The 22,757-nt window shown below is 38.3% G+C and overlaps 1 protein-coding gene across 1 annotated transcript in view; it reads right to left on the reverse strand.

The window, feature by feature from the left end:
* The window catches only part of LOC124788150 (nucleolar complex protein 2 homolog), a 143,188-nt gene that overhangs the window by 95,173 nt on the left and 25,258 nt on the right, over positions 1–22,757 (reverse strand). The window contains exons 2-6 of the mRNA XM_047255300.1: positions 21,381–21,580; positions 16,544–16,644; positions 8,930–9,039; positions 8,359–8,516; positions 1,513–1,737 (exon numbers count right to left, since the gene is read on the reverse strand). Coding sequence (XP_047111256.1) covers positions 1,513–1,737; positions 8,359–8,516; positions 8,930–9,039; positions 16,544–16,644; positions 21,381–21,580 — 794 coding nt within the window. The remainder of the gene's footprint in view (positions 1–1,512; positions 1,738–8,358; positions 8,517–8,929; positions 9,040–16,543; positions 16,645–21,380; positions 21,581–22,757) is intronic.

Below are 22,757 nucleotides of genomic sequence, written 5' to 3' on the forward strand. Positions count from 1 at the left end.
GCTGCGATATCCTCTGCTAGAAGAGCCTAGTACATCTTCTGCAACTCCTCTCATCAAGTGTGAGATTTTGTCCGCTTCAGTTACATATATCGAAAATGTGACACAGCACCAAAACATTCTGTATGTAACATTGTGTCATTTCCCCATGATGTTGCACTCTGTCCTTCAACTGTTCTTTTGCAAAGCTGACCTGCTGCTGATTGTCTCAACAAATGTTTTCTTCAGTTTGGCCTGGAATTTGTTTCTGTTAACAAGTTTCTCTTTGTTATCCTCAAACTGGTGCTGGGCTGTGCCATCCAAGTAAAAGCAAACATTTGCTAAACACATAATGTCATCCCATCTATTGTATTTGGAGACTTGGTCAAATCCTTTGAATCATTTCATCCAGTCCTTACCAACATCTCTAGAAAATGCTGATGAATGCCTGATGTGCAGTTAACTTGTTGCTGTTTTGAAACCCAGTCGTCTCCTGAACCTTGGGAATGATTTATGGCTTGCATTCTGGTTCCTGTCTCTCTAGGCATTTACAGTACCTATTTGGAATCAAAGTGATATTGATGTTTTTAAATACCCATCTCCTCCACCAAACGATGTCATGTCATAACCACAATCACGTCCAAATCCAAAAGCAGGGTCATTAATAAAGCCCAACACTTGGCACTGAAAGCACATTTATTACAAACACCATCAAACAGATAGAACAGAACTAAACTTGTGGCACAGAGTTTCGTTATTTATACAGACACAGAATATTCCAGAATATACAAGCATTACAAACCTAAGAAATTTTGAGAATCTTCCAGAATAATAAAACCTATATAAAAAAGAATTGACGGTGGTTGGGTTTGAAATAGTGACCCACAGTACCCCAGTGGGACCTACATTTAACATAAAACTCCATACCAGGCAGGAACTTCTCATTTTTTCATATTAACAAACATTGCCTGAGGTACAAGATTTGATAAGTGATAAATAAAAATTCTAGGACTTACTGGGGACTGAACCCAGAGCTTTGGACTCATAGTCTGGCACTCAACTAATAAGCCAAACTATACTAACCTAATGGTCACAATCAACATATTAATTTCAGCTATAGCTCACTTATATCATTGTCTCATCAACTATTGTCCTATTTTTCATTCTAAGCTAAACGGTTAAGTCAAGGGACCACCAAATTTTTTTACATCTGTGAGATGAGTCACTGCTCCCCTGTTTAGTAGTTCCTCTACGGATTTTATTTTACAATATATAAAAAACTAACGCTAAGTTTGCAAGACCTATTTCAACACAAAAGAGCAATGTAGCAGGCAGAAAAACAAATTACATACATTTGAGTAATTTAAAAACTCATAAGAGTATTTACTACCTACCTCAATAGTGTTTCTTATATTCTTCACAAATTACAAGCATTGTATTTAGAAAATGATGTTCAAAATGCATGTACACGGAAAAACAGCAAACAATGAACAGACAGAAAACTTAACATTTAAGGAGCTGTAACAGTGTACAAACCTTCAGTACTTTGTCAAGCAGTGATTTCTGTTCACTGGTGGTTAATCTCAATATGCACATAAATGCCAGAACTCTGATAGTTTCTTCTCCACATGACCACAACTCAACCAGCTTCTTCACTAATCCTTTTGTAACATTTGAAAAGTTGGTGACAAAAGGAATCATTTGATGGAGGTGCTTTAATAGTACAGAAAGTATATGTTCTGATGTTACAGCACTCAAAAACTGAAATATAAAACAAAACAAAATTTATTTTCCAATATAACAGTTGCTACAGTTCATATATGTAAGTGATCATTTAAGGCAATACATAAAAATTGCTCTTTTCTATTGCCACACCAGACTCATCAATGAGTGGCTGCACAGAAGCCTTCAACCTTCTTAGTGATTTTGCATAAGACCAAAACCAGAATTTTCTCAGATTCTTGACAAAATCTTCTGCTAAGGCATGATGTTAGAAGTATCTGAATGCTTCCCACATTAATCTTTTTATAGTTGTATGAGTTTTTATTAACTTTTGCCTGTCAATTTTTCCACATTAATTTTGAACTAATAGTTGAACAATCTCTGCTTCCTCAAACAAATTTTGATATTAAACCATGGTGAGCCTTTCCGTTCTTAATCCCCTTACTTGGCAATTCATAAGGTGTTTTTTCATTTTCCAGTGATTCATAACAATTTCTTATGTACAGGGACTGAAAAATGTAGCATCTACTTCTGGCAAAATTTGCATCTACTTCCTGCAAAATTCATGTTTATTTTTTGTCAAAATTCGCTCCTATTTCCTTTGTTTTTAAATGGTTATATGCGCACGTTTAAAAGGTTGTCACACTACATCAGTGAAGACATACAAATTATTACTTCTTTGAAACTGACTGTTAGAAAAATGCTGAATGGGAAATTTTTGACTGGAATGTTTGCTTTTGCAAAAGCTTCAACACCTTTTTCTTCCGGAATGGTCTTTGTTTTTTTCATTTGGCTGTATTTGCACTTTCAAAAATGTTTGTTCTGTTGAAAAGCAGCAGCATTTTTCCACCATTTAAGTGAATGCTTCTCTGATAAAAGGTGTTTCTAGACATAATTATTTTGTCTTTTCCCACCCAATTTGAAAATTAAAAAAATCTGCAGACTACTAATTTTGATCTTTCGTGGACTTTCATGGCCCTAAGACCACTGCTTGGCAATGCTACAGATAGAATTGACAAGACACTTAGCACAGAAGTAGAACCGAACAAACAGCAACCCAATTTTAATGTTAGGGGAAGAATTTCAGCACCATCAAAAAGCGTCACAGATTTTATTTTCGAGTCGTTATAGCGCAGAGGACGGGAGCTATAGGCTATAGTCACAGATGACCACAAGCGTGAACGGACTAGAATTTCTGACCACCACAGGGGAAGGAGTGATGTGGGGAAACGACACCACTTCCATTTTGCTGGTCAGCAGCCTACAGCAGAACTTATACATTGTTACAGGGACCACCGATCTGTTCTAATGTTGTAAGGGTCATAATCAAAATCCGTGACGGACCAGGATTAGTTGCTTCACTTATTTCAAAATAAGGAAAGAAAACGACCGGCACTGCACAACACAAAGTATTCCGGAATGGTTACCACACAGTTGCTTGTTGAAATTAGCAGAGTATTGTTAACAATATAGTTCAGGTCCGACCTCCAGCGGTATTCGCTGCAACTTCAGTTCAATCCGCCATCTAATTTGCCACATTAAAACTGTCTGCATTATATGGTCTTTTGAGCTTTAGCTAACAAACGAACATATGTGTTTCTTTCTTATAAAATGCTAGGTCCCATGGCTGAGTATTAAGTTGCATTACGCGATGTGTATCTTAAACAGACCATTCAACAATCCAGATTTGACACAGCACCAGATCATTAAGCGTATCAATACATTGTTGTGTTAGTACACTTTATTTTGTAAGTAGGTTTCACATTATCTTTTCAAATTGGGCTTCACCAGATTATGTGCAATGCCAGTAACTGCTTATATTTTCGATACTGTAAGCAGAAAATTAAACTATTGCAAACTACCTCTGATAAACAGCACATCTGGATACAATGTCTATTAACTAATTTTGCATTTCTGCATTTTTTCATTTTAAGGTAGAATTCACATCTATTTCGCATTTATTGCAAAATGTGAATTTTTCCAGTCCCTACGTATATGGTGACAATTCTTGAACTATACGAAAAAAAAAAAAAATTAAATTTGTTACAAACTATGGCGTGCACACACTTTATTCAACATGTAAATGTCACTACAGATATTCGGATTTAGATTACGACATGTTCAATATACCTGCCATCAATGGCGATGAGGTGGCAGAAATTTTGCATGACCCACTAAAGTGTTGGAACATCAATGCCATCAATGACCTCCAGAATGGCTGTTCTTACCTCAGTGATGGTTTTGGGGTTATTGCTGTACACCTTGTCTTTAATATAGCCCCATAAAAAGGAATTGCATATGTTCAGATCCAGAGAATATAGCGGCCAATCGAGGCCCATGCCAATGGCCTCTAGGTACCCCAGAGCCAGAATGTGATCCCCAACGTGCTCCTCCAGGACATCAAATGCTCTCCTGCTTCGATGGGGTCGAGCTTCGTCTAGTATGAACCGCATCTTGTTGAAATCAGCGTCACTTTGGATAATGGGGATGAAACCATCTTCCAAAACCTTCACATACTCTTCAGTAGTCATTGTGTCATCAAGGAATATCGCACCAATTATTCCGTGACTGGACACTGCACACCACACAGTCACCCATTGAGGGTGCAAATACTTCTCGGTTGTGAAATGCAGTTTCTCAGTCCCCCAAATGTGCCAATTTTGTTTATTGACGAACCCATCCAAATTAAAGTGGGCTTTGTTGGTAAACCAAACCATACTAACTCCCATCATGCCCGCAGCCAACCATGCAGTTTGAATTCCTAACCCAAACCGTTCAGAAGTTATGACGATTTTATTTCATATAGTTCAATAACTGTCACCCTTTATGTATGCTGCAGCGTACAACAGCTCAGCCCAAGTTCTCTTTGGTAAAATGCATCCTGGCAACTGGGACCATGCCATATCCAATACTGTCCTCTTGAAGATGATGTTTGGTTTGTGGGGAGCTCAACTGTGAGATCATCAGCACCCGTACAAAGTCCCAATGTTTACACAGTTAATCTAGACACTTTCATAAATGATGATGATATGATGAAGACAACACAAACACTCAGTCCCCAGGCAGATAAAATCTCCAACCCAGTCAGGAATCGAGCCTGGAACATGATCCAGAGGCAGCAACACTGGCCACTAGCCGTCCTCTTTAAGCATTCAGCTATAGGATTTTGCTGCGATGTATATGTCAGTCATTTCATGCCAAAGCCCTTCAGATTTACAGAACTGCAACCATTTCCTATAAGAGAATTCTAAGCCACTGTCAGTCAGGATTCTCTTCAAGTAGTTACTAGTTTACTTTCCATCTAAATCTTCCATTTCTTGAATGCTTCAAATATTCATCTTTATTTTTTAAGAAATGCACAAATACATACCTGGTTGCATCACCATGATACTCATTAAATATCTTTTGCCTCCTAACTTGAAACGTGAATAAGTCCCATGAGATCACTAAGAACAAGTACTGAAGTGATTGTACATTTCTTCAAATTTTGTGATACAGTTTTCAGAAACATGATACAGTTTTCAGAAACAGTCTACATGTCGATATACTCATGAAACAGTCATCACATGGATTTATTTCACCTTTTTCACAGTATAATCCCAGAACTGCTTTCTTTTTGATCATGTTGTTGACTGTCGTCTTACTGGCATGCATCATTCAACAATGGACCATCTCTAGTGACTTAGTGTTAAATTTTTTATTCCTCAATGTGTTTATTGACTTTCTTTCCTCTGCACATGGCTTTGTATTTATATAATATAAACGAACTTTTTGCTACGTTTTCATGAGCTCTCTTCCAGATTCATCTTAGATCTGGCAACACTCTTTATCGAAACTAATCCTTTTATTGTTTTCAGTGAGTGCCTCACAAATAAGATTGTGTGGCCGATCTCAGGCTCAAGTAGTGTATTTTTAGCTGTAAATTCTTTAGCCTAAACTTTGTTATTAATTATCATCGCATTTTCAATAGCATTCCCCACAGCTTCGGTTTTTCTGCTATCAGCTAAAGTTATGTTTCCAACTAAAATATTTTTATAAACAGTAGAAAAATACTTTTCATTTGGAACTGTGTGATGAGTTGCCCCAAAATCCATTATTCAGTCATCATTTTCCAATGTAACTGTGCTGCAGAAAGCATTTCATGGCAATTTCTGGAAATGTGACCAACTTTGTGACAATTATAACAAACAAAAGTACCCCTTTGTGTGGTTTCTTTCTTTGTTTGTTCCTATCCTTTGTCACATTTTACATAGGTGGCATTTTTTGGTACCTTGAATTACTTTTTTTTTTTTACAAGCATTCAATATGCACAACACACCGATTTGTTTGGACTCCTTAAGAATGTCTCTTGTACGTGCTCCACATTCACTTCACTCACACTGGGATGTTCACTTCTCTTTGCCGGGCACAAGCAACCGGTCGTAACGAATTTGTTGAACCAGTGGTAAATGGCCTTCCTTGGTGGTGGTTTCTTACCATACTTGGTTCTAAGCATGCACTTAACAGCTTTAGCACACTTGTGTTTGTCGAACTCCAACACACACAAAGCTCACTCCGCACCTGAACTCGCCATGTTTGCGGCTAGCGCTGACTGTCGGCAAATTACCAAACTATGCTGTGGCAGTATACATGGGAAAAAAAAACTTTCAGGGTTTCTATTCACAATGACATATGTATGATATATGTACAATGTTTGGTTCTTGTGCAATAAATAATTGAAAGTGTTCCCGGACTTTATGTACATCCTGTATATTCATAACATCAACAGCATCATCAGCAAGCAGTCTTTTAACCGTAGTACACTTAAAATCATTACCTGGCAAATTTCACAGAGCTGTAACTGTTGCATAACATTTGTGTGAAAGTCCAAGTAGATTAGACACTACTAGATCTCCATCTTCGATTTCATCACCAATATCCACTAGATCTGCTACAGTTTTATTTTTCAGCCCCAGATAATTTTCCACAGACTCATAGTCCTCCATTTTAGAGTCTTCCTGCTCAGTTGCACAGTGTGAAATTTGTTATCCATAGAGGTGTATAATTTTTGAAATTTTTTCCATACTATTTATGAGTTTGCATATTTGGTATAAGCACTTGCAGCTCATCGCATCTGGAAAGTACAGTTTTTGCTAGTACCTTACCTTGACATGATATATATGCCTTTTGATCAGCGACTGGCCCACCTTCATCAAGTTCCATCTCACAAGACTCAATTATAGTCCAAAAATCAGAATCTATTAGAATCATTTTCATTTGACTTGACCAGAAAGTGCAATTCACTCTACTTAGTTTCTCAATATGTTGTCTCTCTTCTCAGTCGTCTCTTTATATTTCACAAATCATTTTGCCATTGCTAAAAGAACACATTCTCTTTCCTGTGAAATTCACAAACGCAGTTCAGTGTCAATTAATATTTACCAAATTCATCATACAAAACTACTTCGTCGGTATCAATCAATGTTTCGTCTTTGCCACAATTACAAGTTTTAGGTTGGCTAAATACAACTAAGCAGTTTTCTATTTTTTTCTACTAGCACTCCTGGACCCAAAACCATTGTCAAAGTAATATGAACAGTCACATTACACAAATTAATATTTATTGAAAGAAAAACTGTGTACATCATTAGAGCAGAGAAATTAAACTTCATTTTAATCGGTCAAAAGGTTCTTGAATCTTTACTGTCTTTTTGAACAACAGCAATGTCAAAGATGGTCCAGCCACAAAAAAGGGACAAAATGAAGCAGCTCTTGTCCACTTGTTTAAGTCATGACAGAACTGATTGCTAAAACACATCCAAACTTTGTTTCCAGTCAGCAAAGAAGTATGCAATAGTTACACTCCTACAGTCATAATCAGTATCAGAATGTAAAACATACACCACTTTCAGTATAAACAACAGATAAGCAAGAAACTGTGTCACAAAATCTTAGCATCATTACAATGTTGGCCATCATTTGATACTTTAAACAAAATTTTTTTTGGATGTACTGCTCTATAAATTGTAGCAATTCTGAGAGAATGCTGCAGTCAGTCAGAAGTGAACTCAGTTTAGTAATACTTGTTTTGTAAATAAAGCCACATTTCCTTGCTGCAACTTAATTTATTTTACCCATATGTGTTTCGCCTTTTTCTTGCTCTAAGGCTAGTTCAGAGGAATCTATAATGATACCATTTTGTTATTTTTATATTATCAAACAGTTCATGTCATGTTTTATGTAAATAAGTAATTACTTACAGTCAGCTGTGATCTGCATTTCCTCTCATCTGGTCTGGAGGTCGCACTAAACCTTTATTTCCGACCAGACCAAATGAGAGGAAACACAGATCACAGCAAACTATACGTAATTACTTATTTACATAAGAAATGCAATGGGAACTGTTTAATAACCTAAAAATAACAAAACTGTATTGTTACAGATCCCACTGAATATGCCTTAGAGCAAGAAAAAGGTGAAACGTTTCTGGGGGAAAAAAATTACGTTGCAGCAAGAAAAGGCAATTTTATTAACGAAAGAAGTATTTCTTTGCTTGCTGCAGAGGATGGCCAGGCAAACAAACTTGTCAGTTATAGTAGTCTGTTAGCATTTATCTACGATAGAAATGGCCAGATATTCACAAATTCCACAAAACAACTGCAAAAAGAAATACACACAAACCTTTAATAAATCTGCTAGGTAGCATCTGAGCGTAGTTTTAATCTTCACCCATTTCTTACATTTATGTGGAGGTATTCGTTTCCCAGGAGGTAACTGCAGAAAGCTTTTGATAGCAGGTTGTAGTTCAAGTACACATAACTGGACAACAGCATTGAAAACTGTAATAATATACAAACAAACAAAAATATAACTTGCAGAAATAACAGTGAGGGTAATTGAACAATGGAAAATCCAGGATGGAATGTAACAATACCAGACTAGGAAAGTTGCTACTCACCATATAGCGGAGATGCTGAGTCCCAATAGGCACAACAAAAAGATTCACACAATCATAGCTTTTGGCCATTAAGGCCTTTATCAGCAGCAGACACACACACACACACACACACACACACACACACACACACACTCTCTCTCTCTCTCTCTCTCTCTCTCTCTCTCTCTCTCTCTCTCTCTCCCTCTCACGCAAACGCAACTTGCACACATGCCTGCAGTCTCAGAGAGCTGAAACTATAATGGGGTAATTGAAAATTTATCATATTTACTTTCAAAATATAAATATGACAGTTACCTGAACTTCCTACAACTCTGAGTGATGGTGCTGTTTTATCCTCTTCTGCTGCCACTCTGTTTAGAGCACCATGAAATGCTTTCACAACACAACTTATTGTTGATGAAGTCCTAAAAACAGAAACACAAACAGCGTTAATTAGCAGATTTTATAACTAAAATTTACATAACAATTTGTCAATTTAAACACAGCCATTCAAGTACCTTCAGACTTTTGAAAAGCGTCTTATATGTTGCAAATACTCTGGATATTAGTGGCTGTGGATTGTCTACTCATTTATCATTTAATAAAGATATGATTTAGACCCCCAGTGGACATATAAGAACATTTTCTCTCCTTACACAATGTCCAAGAGACTCAAGTTCTGGGTTTTGACACTAAAATGTGTGAACACTTTAACCTGCTACATTTATAGCTGTCGGTGTATGGCAAGTGACATAATAACAACAAAATAATCTGCTCCATGAAGACATGGTACGCCTGACTGTTTACATGCAATGAAAAGAACAGATTACCAATAAATGCTGTCTTTACATCCACTGTAAACTGTAACTGATAGTAATGAGTTCTGATTTTCTCATATGAAAATTGGTTTGCTTGAGAGGGCTCTCTCTGGTAAATGATACCTGATCTGTTAGCAGGACCATCCTGAAACAGGTACCATTGTGATAAACCTGCAACAGTTATCCGCAATATTGTTGCTTCCTTGAGAGAAGGCTTTCTCCTGTGTAGCCTGTTATTTTTGCCTTGAAATAAACACTTTATTTCATGGTGTATCAACTAGCTAATTTTGCCCCCTTGGGCATTACCACGCTACAGTAAAGATTGTAGCGCATATAGTAGGCTCTTCCAGTTCAAGTGTCCAGCCGCTGGCAGCTGGGCACCCATGGGCAGCAATGGACACAGGTGGGTGAACAGCTGAAGTGCAGACAGTCACACAACTGGGCTGTAGTTTATGAGACTGTACTGCCCTGGCCTTCCACCAATGGCAAGGGGTGACAAAATGGTTTACGCACACACAGAAACACGGGCAATAGGGCTGCCTGGCAGGTGGCTTGTACTAACTGCAGCTGCCCACTTGCACGTTGACAAGCACTCCCCAGTGCCCTTGCCTCATGGGGCACAGCTAGAAGGGCCTAGCATGACATATCACCACACATCCATTTGATTCTAAGATGCTGACTACATCAAATGCATTTACATTTTAATAGTTACACTTACATATTTTAATGTATAGTTGGCTGGCCCAGTGACAAAATACATGTAAGGACTGCAGTGTGTGTGTGTGTGTGTGTGTGTGTGTGTGTGTGTGTGTGTGTGTGTGTCCTCCATTTTTCATATGGACTTTAAGTATAACATAGTGGTGCGTATGCTTACTAATTTTTTGGAAAGTTGTTATTAGAGTTGCAATCACATGTTGCATACTATCTGCATTACAATTTGTACTGTAACTTGATAATGCCCAAGGGGGCAAAATAAGCTAATCACCATATTAAGAAATAACATAATATACATACATAATATTGTTACATTCCATCCTGGATTTTCAATTGTTTTAAATTAAGAAATAATTTGTTAATTTCTAAATAAAACAACAGCCTACGCCGGAAAATGACTTCCCTCAAGGAGTTCATAGCTCTTTGCACCTGTGCACAAAAGGGGGGAAAAAAAGAATACTGTGTCGTTTCTAATATTACATCTTGAATACAAATATCTCTTGATGATATTAAGAATGCAGTCAATTGTAATACAATGTCAGCCACACTGCTGACACTGAAAATCTAGTTTTGTATGCAAAAGCACACTTTCTTCTAGACAGGTATGCTTCCATGTGAAGAAGTAGATCCTCTGTTACCGCAACTGGTTGAATCTTCCTTGCATGATCTTCAAGTAGCATATGCACACTGCATGCAAATCATCTGTCTCACCAAGTCAGCAGTTAGTTTCTGGTAATACTGACTATGTCAAGTCACTGAATTGAATCTCTACCAGCTGTGCCATAAATAAAATACATAATGAACACAGTTCCATAGACTGCACATGTATTTCAGTATGAAGTATAAATCCAATGAGCCTTTATAGGAACAACAAACTCTTGTACACAAATCACACAATTAAGTACCAATAGAATGCATTTGAGTACAAATTGATTCGGTCACAGCATAACGACATTTCTTGCATCCACCAGTATATACTGGCTCAGGTGCATGTTGGAGAAAATAAATTCTTAGTTGAAAGTTACTTTATTATGTATAATTTTTTTTTTTTAAATCCTTAAGCTTATGCCCCCCCCCCCCCCCCTATGAACCATGCACCTCACTGTTGGTGGGAACGCTTGCGTGCTTCAGCGATACAGATGGCCGTACCGTAGGTGCAACCACAACGGAGGGGTATCTGTTGAGAGGCCAGACAAATGTGTGGTTCCTGAAGAGGGGCAGCAACCTTTTCAGTAGTTGCAGGGGCAACAGTCTAGATGATTGACTGATCTGGCCTTGTAACGCTAACAAAAACGGCCTTGCTGTGCTGGTACTGCGAACGGCTGAAAGCAAGGGGAAACTACAGCCGCAATTTTTCCCGAGGGCATGCAGCTTTACTGTATAGTTAAATGATGATGGCGTCCTCGTGGATAAAATGTTCCGGAGGCCTATTTAGTCTCCCATTCGGATCTCCGGGCGGGGACTACTCAAGAGGACACCGTTATCAGGAGAAAGAAAACTGCGTTCTACGGATCGGAGCGTGGAATGTCAGATCCCTTAATCGGGCAGGTAGGTTATAAAATTGAAAAAGGGAAATGGATAGGTTAAAGCCAGATATAGTGGGAATTAGTGAAGTTCGGTGGCAGGAGTAACAAGACCTTTGGTCAGGTGAATACAGGGTTATAAACACAAAATCAAATAGGGGTAATGCAGGAGTAGGCTTAATAACAAAAAAAAAAAAAAAAAAATAGGAGTGCGGGTATGCTACTACAAACAGCATAGTGAATGCATTGTTGTGACCAAGATAGACACAAAGACCATGCCTATTACAGTAGTAAAAGTTTGTATGCCAACTAGCTCTGCAGATGATGAAGAAATTGATGAAATATATGAGGGGGGAGACGAAAATTTAATAGTCATGGGTGACTGGAATTCGAAAGTAGGAAAAGGGAGAGAAGGAAATATAGTAGGTGAATATGGATTGGGGCTAAGAAATGAAAGAGGAAGCCATCTGGTAGAATTTTGCACAGAGCATAACTTAATCATAGCTAACACTTGGTTCAAGAATCATAAAAGAAGGTTGTATACATGGAAGAATCCTGGAGATACTAGAAGATATCAGATAGATTATATAATGGTAAGACAGAGATTTAGGAACCAGGTTTTATAAAGACATTTCCAGGGGCAGATGTGGACTCTGACCATAATCTGTTGTTTATGAACTGTAGATTAAAACTGAAGAAACTGCAAAAAGGTGGGAATTTAAGGAGATGGGACCTGGATAAACTGACTAAACCAGAGGTTGTACAGAGTTTCAGGGAGAACATAAGGGAACAATTGACAGGAATGGGGGAAAGAAATACAGTAGAAGAAGAATGGGTAGCTCTGAGGAATGAAGTAGTGAAGGCAGCAGAGGATCAAATACGTAAAAAGACGAGGGCTAGTAGAAATCCTTGGGTAACAGAAGAAATACTGAATTTAATTGATGAAAGGAGAAAATATAAAAATGCAGTAAATGAAGCAGGCAAAAAGGAATACAAACGTCTCAAAAATGAGATCGACAGGAAGTGCAAAATGGCTAAGCAGGGATGGCAAGAGGACAAATGTAAGGATGTAGAGGCATATCTCACTAGGGGTAAGATAGATACTGCCTATAGGAAAATTAAAGAGACCTTTGGAGAAAAGAGAACCACTTGTATGAATATTAAGAGCTCAGATGGAAACCCAGTTCTAAGCAAAAAAGGGAAAGCAGAAAGGTGGAATGAGTATATAGAGGGTCTATACAAGTGCGATGTACTTGAGGACAATATTATGGAAATGGAAGACGATATAGATGAAGATGAAATGCGATATACGATACTGCGTGAAGAGTTTGACAGAGCACCAAAAGACGTGAGTCGAAACAAGGCCCCAGGTGTAGACAACATTCCATTAGAACTACTGACGGCCTTGGGAGAGCCAGTCCTGACAAAACTCCACCATCTGGTGAGCAAGATGTATGAGACAGGCAAAATACCCTCAGACTTCAAGAAGAATGTAATAATCCCAATCCCAAAGAAAGCAGGTGTTGACAGATGTGAAAATTACTGAACTATCAGTTTAATAAGTCACAGCTGCAAAATACTAATGCGAATTCTTTACAGACGAATGGAAAAACTGGTAGAAGCCGACCTCAGGGAAGATCAGTTTGGATTCTGTAGAAATGTTGGAACACGTGAGGCAATACTAACCTTACGACTTATCTTAGAAGAAAGATTAAGGAAAGGCAAACCTACGTTTCTAGCATTTGTAGATTATTGAAAGCTTTTGACAATGTTGACTGGAATACTCTCTTTCAAATTCTAAAGGTAGCAGGGGTAAAACACAGGGAGCAAAAAGCTATTTACAATTTGTACAGAAACCAGATGGCAGTTATAAAATTCGAGGGGGCATGAAAGGGAAGCAGTGGCTGGGAAGGGAGTGAGACAGGTTGTAGCCTCTCCCCGACGTTATTCAATCTGTATATTGAGCAAGCAGTAAAGGAAACAAAAGAAAAATTCGGAGTAGGTATTACAATTCAGGGAGAAGAAATAAAAACTTTGAGGTTCGCCGATGACATTGTAATTCTGTCAGAGACAGCAAAGGACTTGGAAGAGCAGCTGAATGGAATGATCAGTGTCTTGAAAGGAGGATATAAGATGAACATCAACAAAAGCAAAATGAGGATAATGGAATGTAGTCGAATTAAGTCGGGTGATGCTGAGGGAATTAGATTAGGAAATGGGACACTTAAAGTAGTAAAGGAGTTTTGCTACTTGGGGAGCAAAATAACTGATGATGGTCGAAGTAGAGAAGATATAAAATGCCAGTCTTGCCAATGGCAAGGAAAGTGTTTCTGAAGAAGAGAAATTTGTTAACATCGAGTATAGATTTAAGTGTCAGGAAGTCGTTTCTGAAAGTACTTGTATGGAGTGTAGCCATGTATGGACGTGAAACATGGATGATAAATAGTTTGGAAAAGAAGAGAATAGAAGCTTTCAAAATGTGGTGCTACAGAAGAATGCTGAATATTAGATTGGTAGATTACATAACTAATGAGGAGGTATTGAACAGGATTGGGGAGAAGAGGAGTTTGTGGCACAACTTGACAAGAAGAAGGGACTGGTTGGTAGGACATGTTCTGAGGCATCAAGGGATCACAAATCTACCATTGGAGGGCAGTGTGGAGGGTAAAAATTGTAGAGGGAGACCAAGAGATGAATACACTAAGCAGATTCAGAAGGATGTAGATGGCAGCAGTAAGTACTGGGAGATGAAGAAGCTTGCACAGGATAGTGTAGCATAGAGAGCTGCATCAAACCAGTCTCAGGACTGAAGGCCACCACAACAACAACAAGCTTATGAGCAACATTCTGGGGCATCCTCAGTGTATCTGCAAATTTTCTGTGACTTTCGGGTTTTAACTCATTGACATAGGTGCTTATGGAAATAAAAAAGGGCACTGTGGAGTCCCTTCTTTAATCAAACAGATGAAGAAATTTAGAGCAATGAGTCTGCATTAGATTTAAAGTTTGCTTCACCTATTAATTCTAACAATGGCTTTCAACATATCAAAGTATATACATAAATAAAATAGAAAGAAACATTCCACATGGGAAAAATATATTAAAAACAAAGATTCCATGACTTACCAAATGGGAAAGCGCTGGTAGATAGGCACAATAAAAAAAAAAACACACAAACACACACACAAAATTTCGAGCTTTCGCAACCCACAGTTGCTTCGTCAGGAAAAAGGGAAGGAGAGGGAAAGATGAAAGGATGTGGGTTTTAAGGGAGAGGGTAAGGAGTCATTCAAATCCCGGGAGCGGAAAGACTTACCTTAGGGGGAAAAAAGGACAGGTGTACACTCGCACACACACACACACACACACACACACACACACACACACACACACATATCCATCCACACATATACAGCCACAAGCAGAAGGTCTTCGTGGCAAACGAATCTGCTCCAGACCGGAATCCCTAAACCGTTACACCAACAACCTGAAAACAGCTTTCACATCCCGCAACTACCCTCCCGACCTGGTACAGAAGCAAATAACCAGAGCCACTTCCTCGTCCCCTCAAACCCAGAACCTCCCACAGAAGAACCACAAAAGTGCCCCACTTGTGACAGGATACTTTCCGGGACTGGATCAGACTCTGAATGTGGCTCTCCAGCAGGGATACGACTTCCTCAAATCCTGCCCTGAAATGAGATCCATCCTTCATGAAATCCTCCCCACTCCACCAAGTGTGTCTTTCCGCCGTCCACCTAACCTTCGTAACCTCTTAGTTCATCCCTAGGAAATCCCCAAACCACCTTCCTTACCCTCTGGCTCCTACCCTTGTAATCGCCCATGGTGTAAAACCTGTCCAATGCACCCTCCCACCACCACCTACTCCAGTCCTGTAACCCGGAAAGTGTACACGATCAAAGGCAGAGCCACGTGTGAAAGCACCCACGTGATTTACCAACTGACCTGCCTACACTGTGAAGCTTTCTATGTGGGAATAACCAGCAACAAACTGTCAATTCGCATGAATGGACACAGGCAGACAGTGTTTGTTGGTAATGACCACCACCCTGTGGCTAAACATGCCTTGGTGCACGGCCAGCACATCTTGGCACAGTGTTACACCGTCCGGGTTATCTGGATACTTCCCACTAACACCAACCTGTCAGAACTCCGGAGATGGGAACTTGCCCTTCAGTATATCCTCTCTTCTCGTTATCCGCCAGGCCTCAACCTCCGCTAATTTCAAGTTGCCGCCGCTCATACCTCACCTGTCCTTCAACAACATCTTTGCCTCTGTACTTCCGCCTCGACTGACATCTCTGCCCAAACTCTTTGCCTTTACAAATGTCTGTTTGTGTCTGTGTATGTGCGGATGGATATGTGTGTGCGAGTGTATATCTGTCCTTTTTTCCCCCTAAAGTAAGTCTTTCCGCTCCCGGGATTGGAATGACTCCTTACCCCTCTCCCTTAAAACCCACATCCTTTCGTCTTTCCCTCTCCTTCCCTCTTTCCTGACGAAGCAACCATTGGTTGCGAAAGCTAGAATTTTGTGTGTATGTATGTGTTTGTTTGTGTTTCTATCGACCTGCCAGCGCTTTCGTATGGTAAGTCACATCATCTTTGTTTTTAAATATATTTTTCCCGCGTGGAATGTTTCCCTCTATTATATAAATAAATATACAATTTGTTAAAGACATTCACTGTTCCATTAAAATTATTTCTTTTGTCTCCCTTTCCTCATTTTGCAAATTTAATAGAAACAAAGAAAATTAATTTCACAGTATGGTAATTTGGATATATTCATCACAAATCTAAATTCTTACAACACATATACAAAAACAATTAATATCTACTATAAACATAAAACATACTTATCAGTTTTCAACTTTTCTCGCCACTCCTCTACCATTTTTAATGTAACAAGACCTGGTGGTTCTGGAACAGTTTCATCATCAGTTTCATCACTTGCCACCTATGACAGAAAATATATTTTTATGACACTTTTGAGATAATAAATCTGTCAAAACCAAACGATCTACTATCATCCACGAGAAGTTGTCATTCCTTAACAACATACATATTGAGCAACACAGACAAATTCATAACAGAACACACCTTTACATACTGGCTCAACAGAGAACTTAGCTAATGTACGCAGAGGCACAATAACCAAAAACTCTATATGCAATTGCAGTCTTTCTCGGCGTATTCCACTGATGAATTCTTCTCAGCTGAGAGGTGGTGTCGTCTAGTCACAACGTTTCAATGAGTTTCATACCCATCATCTTCTGTGAAGTCAGAAGATGAGGGGTACGAACCTCATTGAAACGTTGCGACAAGACGACACCATCTCTCAGCTGATAACCTGAAAAGAATTCATCAACCAATAACTCTATTTTTATAATCTTATTTTGCATCCTCAGAACTCATTTCTATTAAGAAATATTCCACATTATAAAGGATGTGGAAACTGCTGCTTTGCCAAAAATCTACAGATATTCCAAGACACAAATTTGCTAATGATAAAGAGTTATTCAGTTTGCAATGACCCAGTTTGGCATGAGTTCTTTTAGGTAGAATGTTTCACATCATATGCATGAAAGTCAGCTTTATACAGATTTGAAATAAAATATGCAGAAAATTGGAATCTGTCTACACATTACTGATACTAACATTGCAATTTTTTTAAAATTTAACATTTTAGATTGCAATAACTAATAGTCTAATTTTTTGAAAGAGATGCAGCATGATATACATGACATCTAGTGAAGAATGATTGTATCTTACAATGCAGCATTTTGTAATGTTTAATCATTCCTCTCCATCTCTATAGCTGAGTGATCAGCATGTCTGACTGCCATGTGGAGAAGGAATTTTTCCTTGGTGAGAGGACTAGAATGGGGTCCACTCAACATCATTATGACAGCTGACAAGCTACTTGAATGGGAAGTAGTGGCTCCAAGGTCTCGGAATCCAACAACCGCCAAGAGAATGTCATGTTGACCCTTTCCATACAGCATTCAAATGGTGCCATATGTCAGATGATAGGTCAGCTTGGCACTGCATGGTCCTCTGGGTCTGATTGTAGAGTTTAGTTCTAATCAATATACTGAAAGACTCCCTATGTTGCCCAAACTGAAACTATCATGTATAAGCCAGTCAAAACTGAAAGCAATACTAACATTTTTTACATATAGACTGAATAGGAGCAAACAATTCAGAAGTACTACCCAAAAGTTCCAGCCACGCAGCAACAACAAATAAGGGACAAACTACTCAATTTGTGGAGGAACAAATTACAGATTCTGTACCAGAACAATATAATAGCCTACAATGCCATCCCTGTAAAGCACTTTTTAGCAGAAGAGAGTATTCTGCACTCAGATGTCCTCAACATTTCCTTCTCAGCAAGAAAACTGTGTTGATGGTCACGCATTTTCAGTATGTATATGAAATGTACAACAAAATAACAGAGCTGTTGCAAGGAAGTAACAACATTCCTCTAAACAATGGAAGATACAAATTCAATGGTGCATAGGGAGAGGAAGGTTAATGATAACAACCCAGTTGAACAAGATGGTTTTCAAGGAGATCACACCTGCACATACCAAGCCCTCAATCTCATACCCTTCACCGAAAAAAGCTTTCACAAGAAGGCTTTAAAACATATATAATATTTGTTGATTTAACTGCAATTATGAGGGGACTCCTAAAGTTCCTAGAAGTATCCCTGGTACAACTCTAGCTCAGCTACTAAATAATATGTTAGGTAATATATTTTTCAAAATTATTCTAGAGAAAAATCAGCAAGCAAATGATTCTGAAGTTTGCTTACGCACATGGTATCCAAAGAAAGACTATGGATGAAACTGAAAGAATATGGAAAGACAATAAATTTTCAGTCTGGTGGCAGTTAAGTTAAGTTTTTTTGCATGTCTGTGGATCATATTTGCAACAACCTATCATGGTGCAGAACATGTCAGTAGGTCTTTGAATAAGATACTTACTTGTACTCTTGTTAGTGGCTGCTCAAGTCTACCAAAGTAAAACAACGTCCACGTTTCTATCTCAATAAAACAGGTCAACTGCCAACTGTAAATCAATTTAAATGAAAATCTTTAAAATGCAACACCACCTTTAAGTATTTGGGTGTCACACTTGAAAGGTCCTCAACTTGTTGATTGCATTGACTAACAGCAGAGCCACAATGTATTTAACAAAGCCACGCGGCTTGTGTTCACTGCAGTTAATATCTGTACATTATTCAAGAACTTGGTACTGTTGGAAACTCCCTTAATATTATCCATAAAAGGAAAATTACATTAATAATTTTAATTAAATGAACATAGGGAAAGCAGGCAACAGTAGACAGAGATTATCAAAAGAAGACAAAATGCTAGTTTTTGGAACCAGATGTTCCTTCATCTAGTTATGGCCAGTCCCAAGCTTTCCTCACTGATTATATCCCAAGTGTGACATCTGACAAGCTGCAATCCCAATAACAAGCAATAAAAACTGCACTGTCAGGAGCACATACCGATCTAAACAACCTTTGATCTGCCTTGACATATGTGACAGACAGCTCACAGAATCCACACAAACCATGGAATATGTGAGGACTTTCTTTAGAACTAGAAAGCAGCATCTGATCTACATTGCAGTTGCAGGAAGATATCCCAGACCATCCAACACATCGTGCAGGTGTGTACTCTCACATCACATCAAGCCAATGTGAAAGACTTCCTCTGACTGACTCTGGACACTGTTGTCAACATTGACAAATTAAATTTAATGATTGTTTCTCCATTTAACGAGTGTGCTGTATATGTAATACATCTGAACTGTATGTTTTATTTTTCATTAGTACTACAGTTTTATATTTTTAACATAGTGTATAACACCACCATGTGTTCCACCATATGCTAAATAAAAAAAACACACATTTCTTAATAATTATAATTTAACACTGCATCATGTGACACAATTTAACATCGCTATTTCATAGAAAGATGTTTTATAAACCCCTCTTAATCTGCAGACAGAAGAATATTTGTTGGTTCCTCACTTGGGGGTTAAGGGACTAAACAGCAAGGCGATGTAGTTCCTCAGTTAAGAGAGAATTCATCTACAGTTAGTGATGTCAGCCAAATATTTGATTAAATTATGAAAACAAGAGTAGTGTAAAATCCAGGCACTGAGTTGACACATCAGTCAGCTCCCCGCAAATCCAAGAGAATAACTACCCACATAGCTCCATGTCTCTTTATCAAAGAAGAGGCCTAAAAATTGGAACTGTGCAAACATATACAACTCTGGATAATCAAATAGAATTCTGGATCATGATGGACCATGGTACAATGAGAGAAATGCCGAACTCATGTTTGTATTGCGAGCTATATCAAATGTAAAAGTCAATGATGCATAGCATGGGAGTGACCAGTGGTCTGATGGGGGTCACTAGCTCATTGATGGTGAGGAGGAAGAGTAACACTCAGCATGGAGCCATGTAGGTGGTCATTCTCTTAGACCCATGGGGAGCTGAATAACATGTCATCTCAAACATGAAACGAACAACACGGCTCCTCACCATCAAGGAAGTAAATATACGGCCATGGTGTGGGAAAATACAAACAATGCCCTGGAACCCACCTCTGTGAACAGTAATATTTTGGATAACATTCCCTTCTCATGCTCTGTCCATTTCGCTTCTAGCCAATGATGTGGGCCCATCAACAGCAGCAGTAGTAAGTTTAACCCATAACTCTTCTTCACCACATGTACAGGAAAAATCCCTTTCTAACCTATGACTGCTGGTTACCCAATAACTCCACTTCTCCAGCACAAGTGCGGGAAAACTCCCCTTCACAAGAGAAGGTGACACTGGTCTCTAACAGTGCTTGATCTACAGTGGGCACACAAGATCCTTAAGTAGATCCCAGCAGATGAGCTGAAACGTCAATTTTTTAAGAAATATGATGTGACCTAATAATCCAGAAGATTTTAACTTCATAATTAGAAAGTAGCCCAGTTTAATCTAATACAGGTAGAATTTGACTGTCAAGGAAGTAGGGCTCTTGTCCTACTGTTTCTGATGGTTGGTGATTTAATAAATTATGTTCAGTTTTGCTGTGTTGTTCATGAAAAGTCAGAGAGAAAGAGTAACATCCTTTAAAGTTTTGAGAAAACAGACCAGTCGTAGAGGTTGGTAGTGCTTAAGAAGTACATTCATCTTAATTTTCTGGTTTCAGTTAAATGTTGAGTGTATATTTTACATATATTTTTAAATTGATATATCTGCTTGCTAATGACAAGAAACGCTTTACACATTTTCTGCCTTATTGTAAAATTAGTGTGTTTAGAGCATAGTTGCTGAAAGATTAGTGTAATTTGTAAGGCTTTATTTTACGACATTTTAAGTTTTATCAACTGGTGTTCTATTAAATTGAAAAGAGAGTTTACTTGCATGGATAATATTTGAAGAATTAATCTTTTTGATTAGAACTGAGTAATATGATAGAAAAAGGTACATTTATGCAGCAATTTTAGATTCTTGTTTGGGTTACTGATGTCAAATAAATGTTTTTTAAAAGTTTCTCTTAACTTTCAGTTAACTTCCAATACATTCCACTTCCCTAACTCCATGTCCTATCACTGTTCAGAAAGAATTAAAACCTGCAGTAAATTTTATGTTTACTTGATTGTTCTTACCTCCAATTCATCAGGTGGCTTGTGGACATCTTCTGCTTCATCATCCGATAACTCACTATCAGACATGTCAAGTTCAGGTGGCAGCTCTCCCATTTTTTTAAGGGACATTTCATTACTCATAAATTCTTCATTGTCTGTATCACTTGTGTGTTCAGCATCAGCACCATCAGCAACAGCATCATCACTGTCACTTATATCCTCTGAACAGAAAGTTCTATAATTAGTTAACACAGAGGAGCCACATCAAAAAGTGTGTATCAGAAGATAGCAAATTTTAGTCCTACAGTTGCAACAATATAAACATCAAATTTTTTTTTTTACAGGTGACTTAGTAAGAGACTTGTCCATATCCGTAGCTGGGTGGTCAGTGCAGATGACTGTCACGCAGGGGATCCAGGTTCGTTTTCTGGTACTGCCAGGGTGAGAGGAATGGAACAGAGTGCACTCAAGCCTTATTGGCCAGCTGAGGAGCTACTTAACAGAGGAGCAGCAGTTCCAAGGCCAAGAAACCAACACCATGATGACATCACGGCCCTCCATATTGCATCCAATGATGCTATTGGCCGAAGATGACATGGAAATCAATTGGGCCAGAATGTGGAACTATCTTTACCTTAACTAGTAATAGATTTGACATTATTTTCAGAAGGAATCTTTTTCTCTGCACTGGAGTAAAATGAAATTTTAAAAAATGCCTGTTATCACATCGATTCACTTTTTTTTAATATTTGCATGCAGTAATGTCCGTCTATTGTGTTTTTGATGGATAATGAATGTAATGTATGTACTAATGGCAGAAAGAAACTTTTATGTTTGTATAATTACAGTTCACCAATTTTTTGATTTTTTTTTAAACTTTGCTTGTACCGTGACACCTTGCAAATTGCCAAATGTCATGGTTCTATGTCAGTGGGAAGTACACTATAGTTTTGATGAGTGAGGATCCAGGTTCGTTTTCTGGTACTGCCAGGGTGAGAGGAATGGAACAGAGTGCACTCAAGCCTTATTGGCCAGCTGAGGAGCTACTTAACAGAGGAGCAGCAGTTCCAAGGCCAAGAAACCAACACCATGATGACATCACGGCCCTCCATATTGCATCCAATGATGCTATTGGCCGAAGATGACATGGAAATCAATTGGGCCAGAATGTGGAACTATCTTTACCTTAACTAGTAATAGATTTGACATTATTTTCAGAAGGAATCTTTTTCTCTGCACTGGAGTAAAATGAAATTTTAAAAAATGCCTGTTATCACATCGATTCACTTTTTTTTAATATTTGCATGCAGTAATGTCCGTCTATTGTGTTTTTGATGGATAATGAATGTAATGTATGTACTAATGGCAGAAAGAAACTTTTATGTTTGTAAAATTACA

The sequence above is a fragment of the Schistocerca piceifrons genome, chromosome 1, assembly GCF_021461385.2.
Source record: "Schistocerca piceifrons isolate TAMUIC-IGC-003096 chromosome 1, iqSchPice1.1, whole genome shotgun sequence".
Taxonomy (NCBI): Eukaryota; Metazoa; Arthropoda; class Insecta; order Orthoptera; family Acrididae; genus Schistocerca; species Schistocerca piceifrons.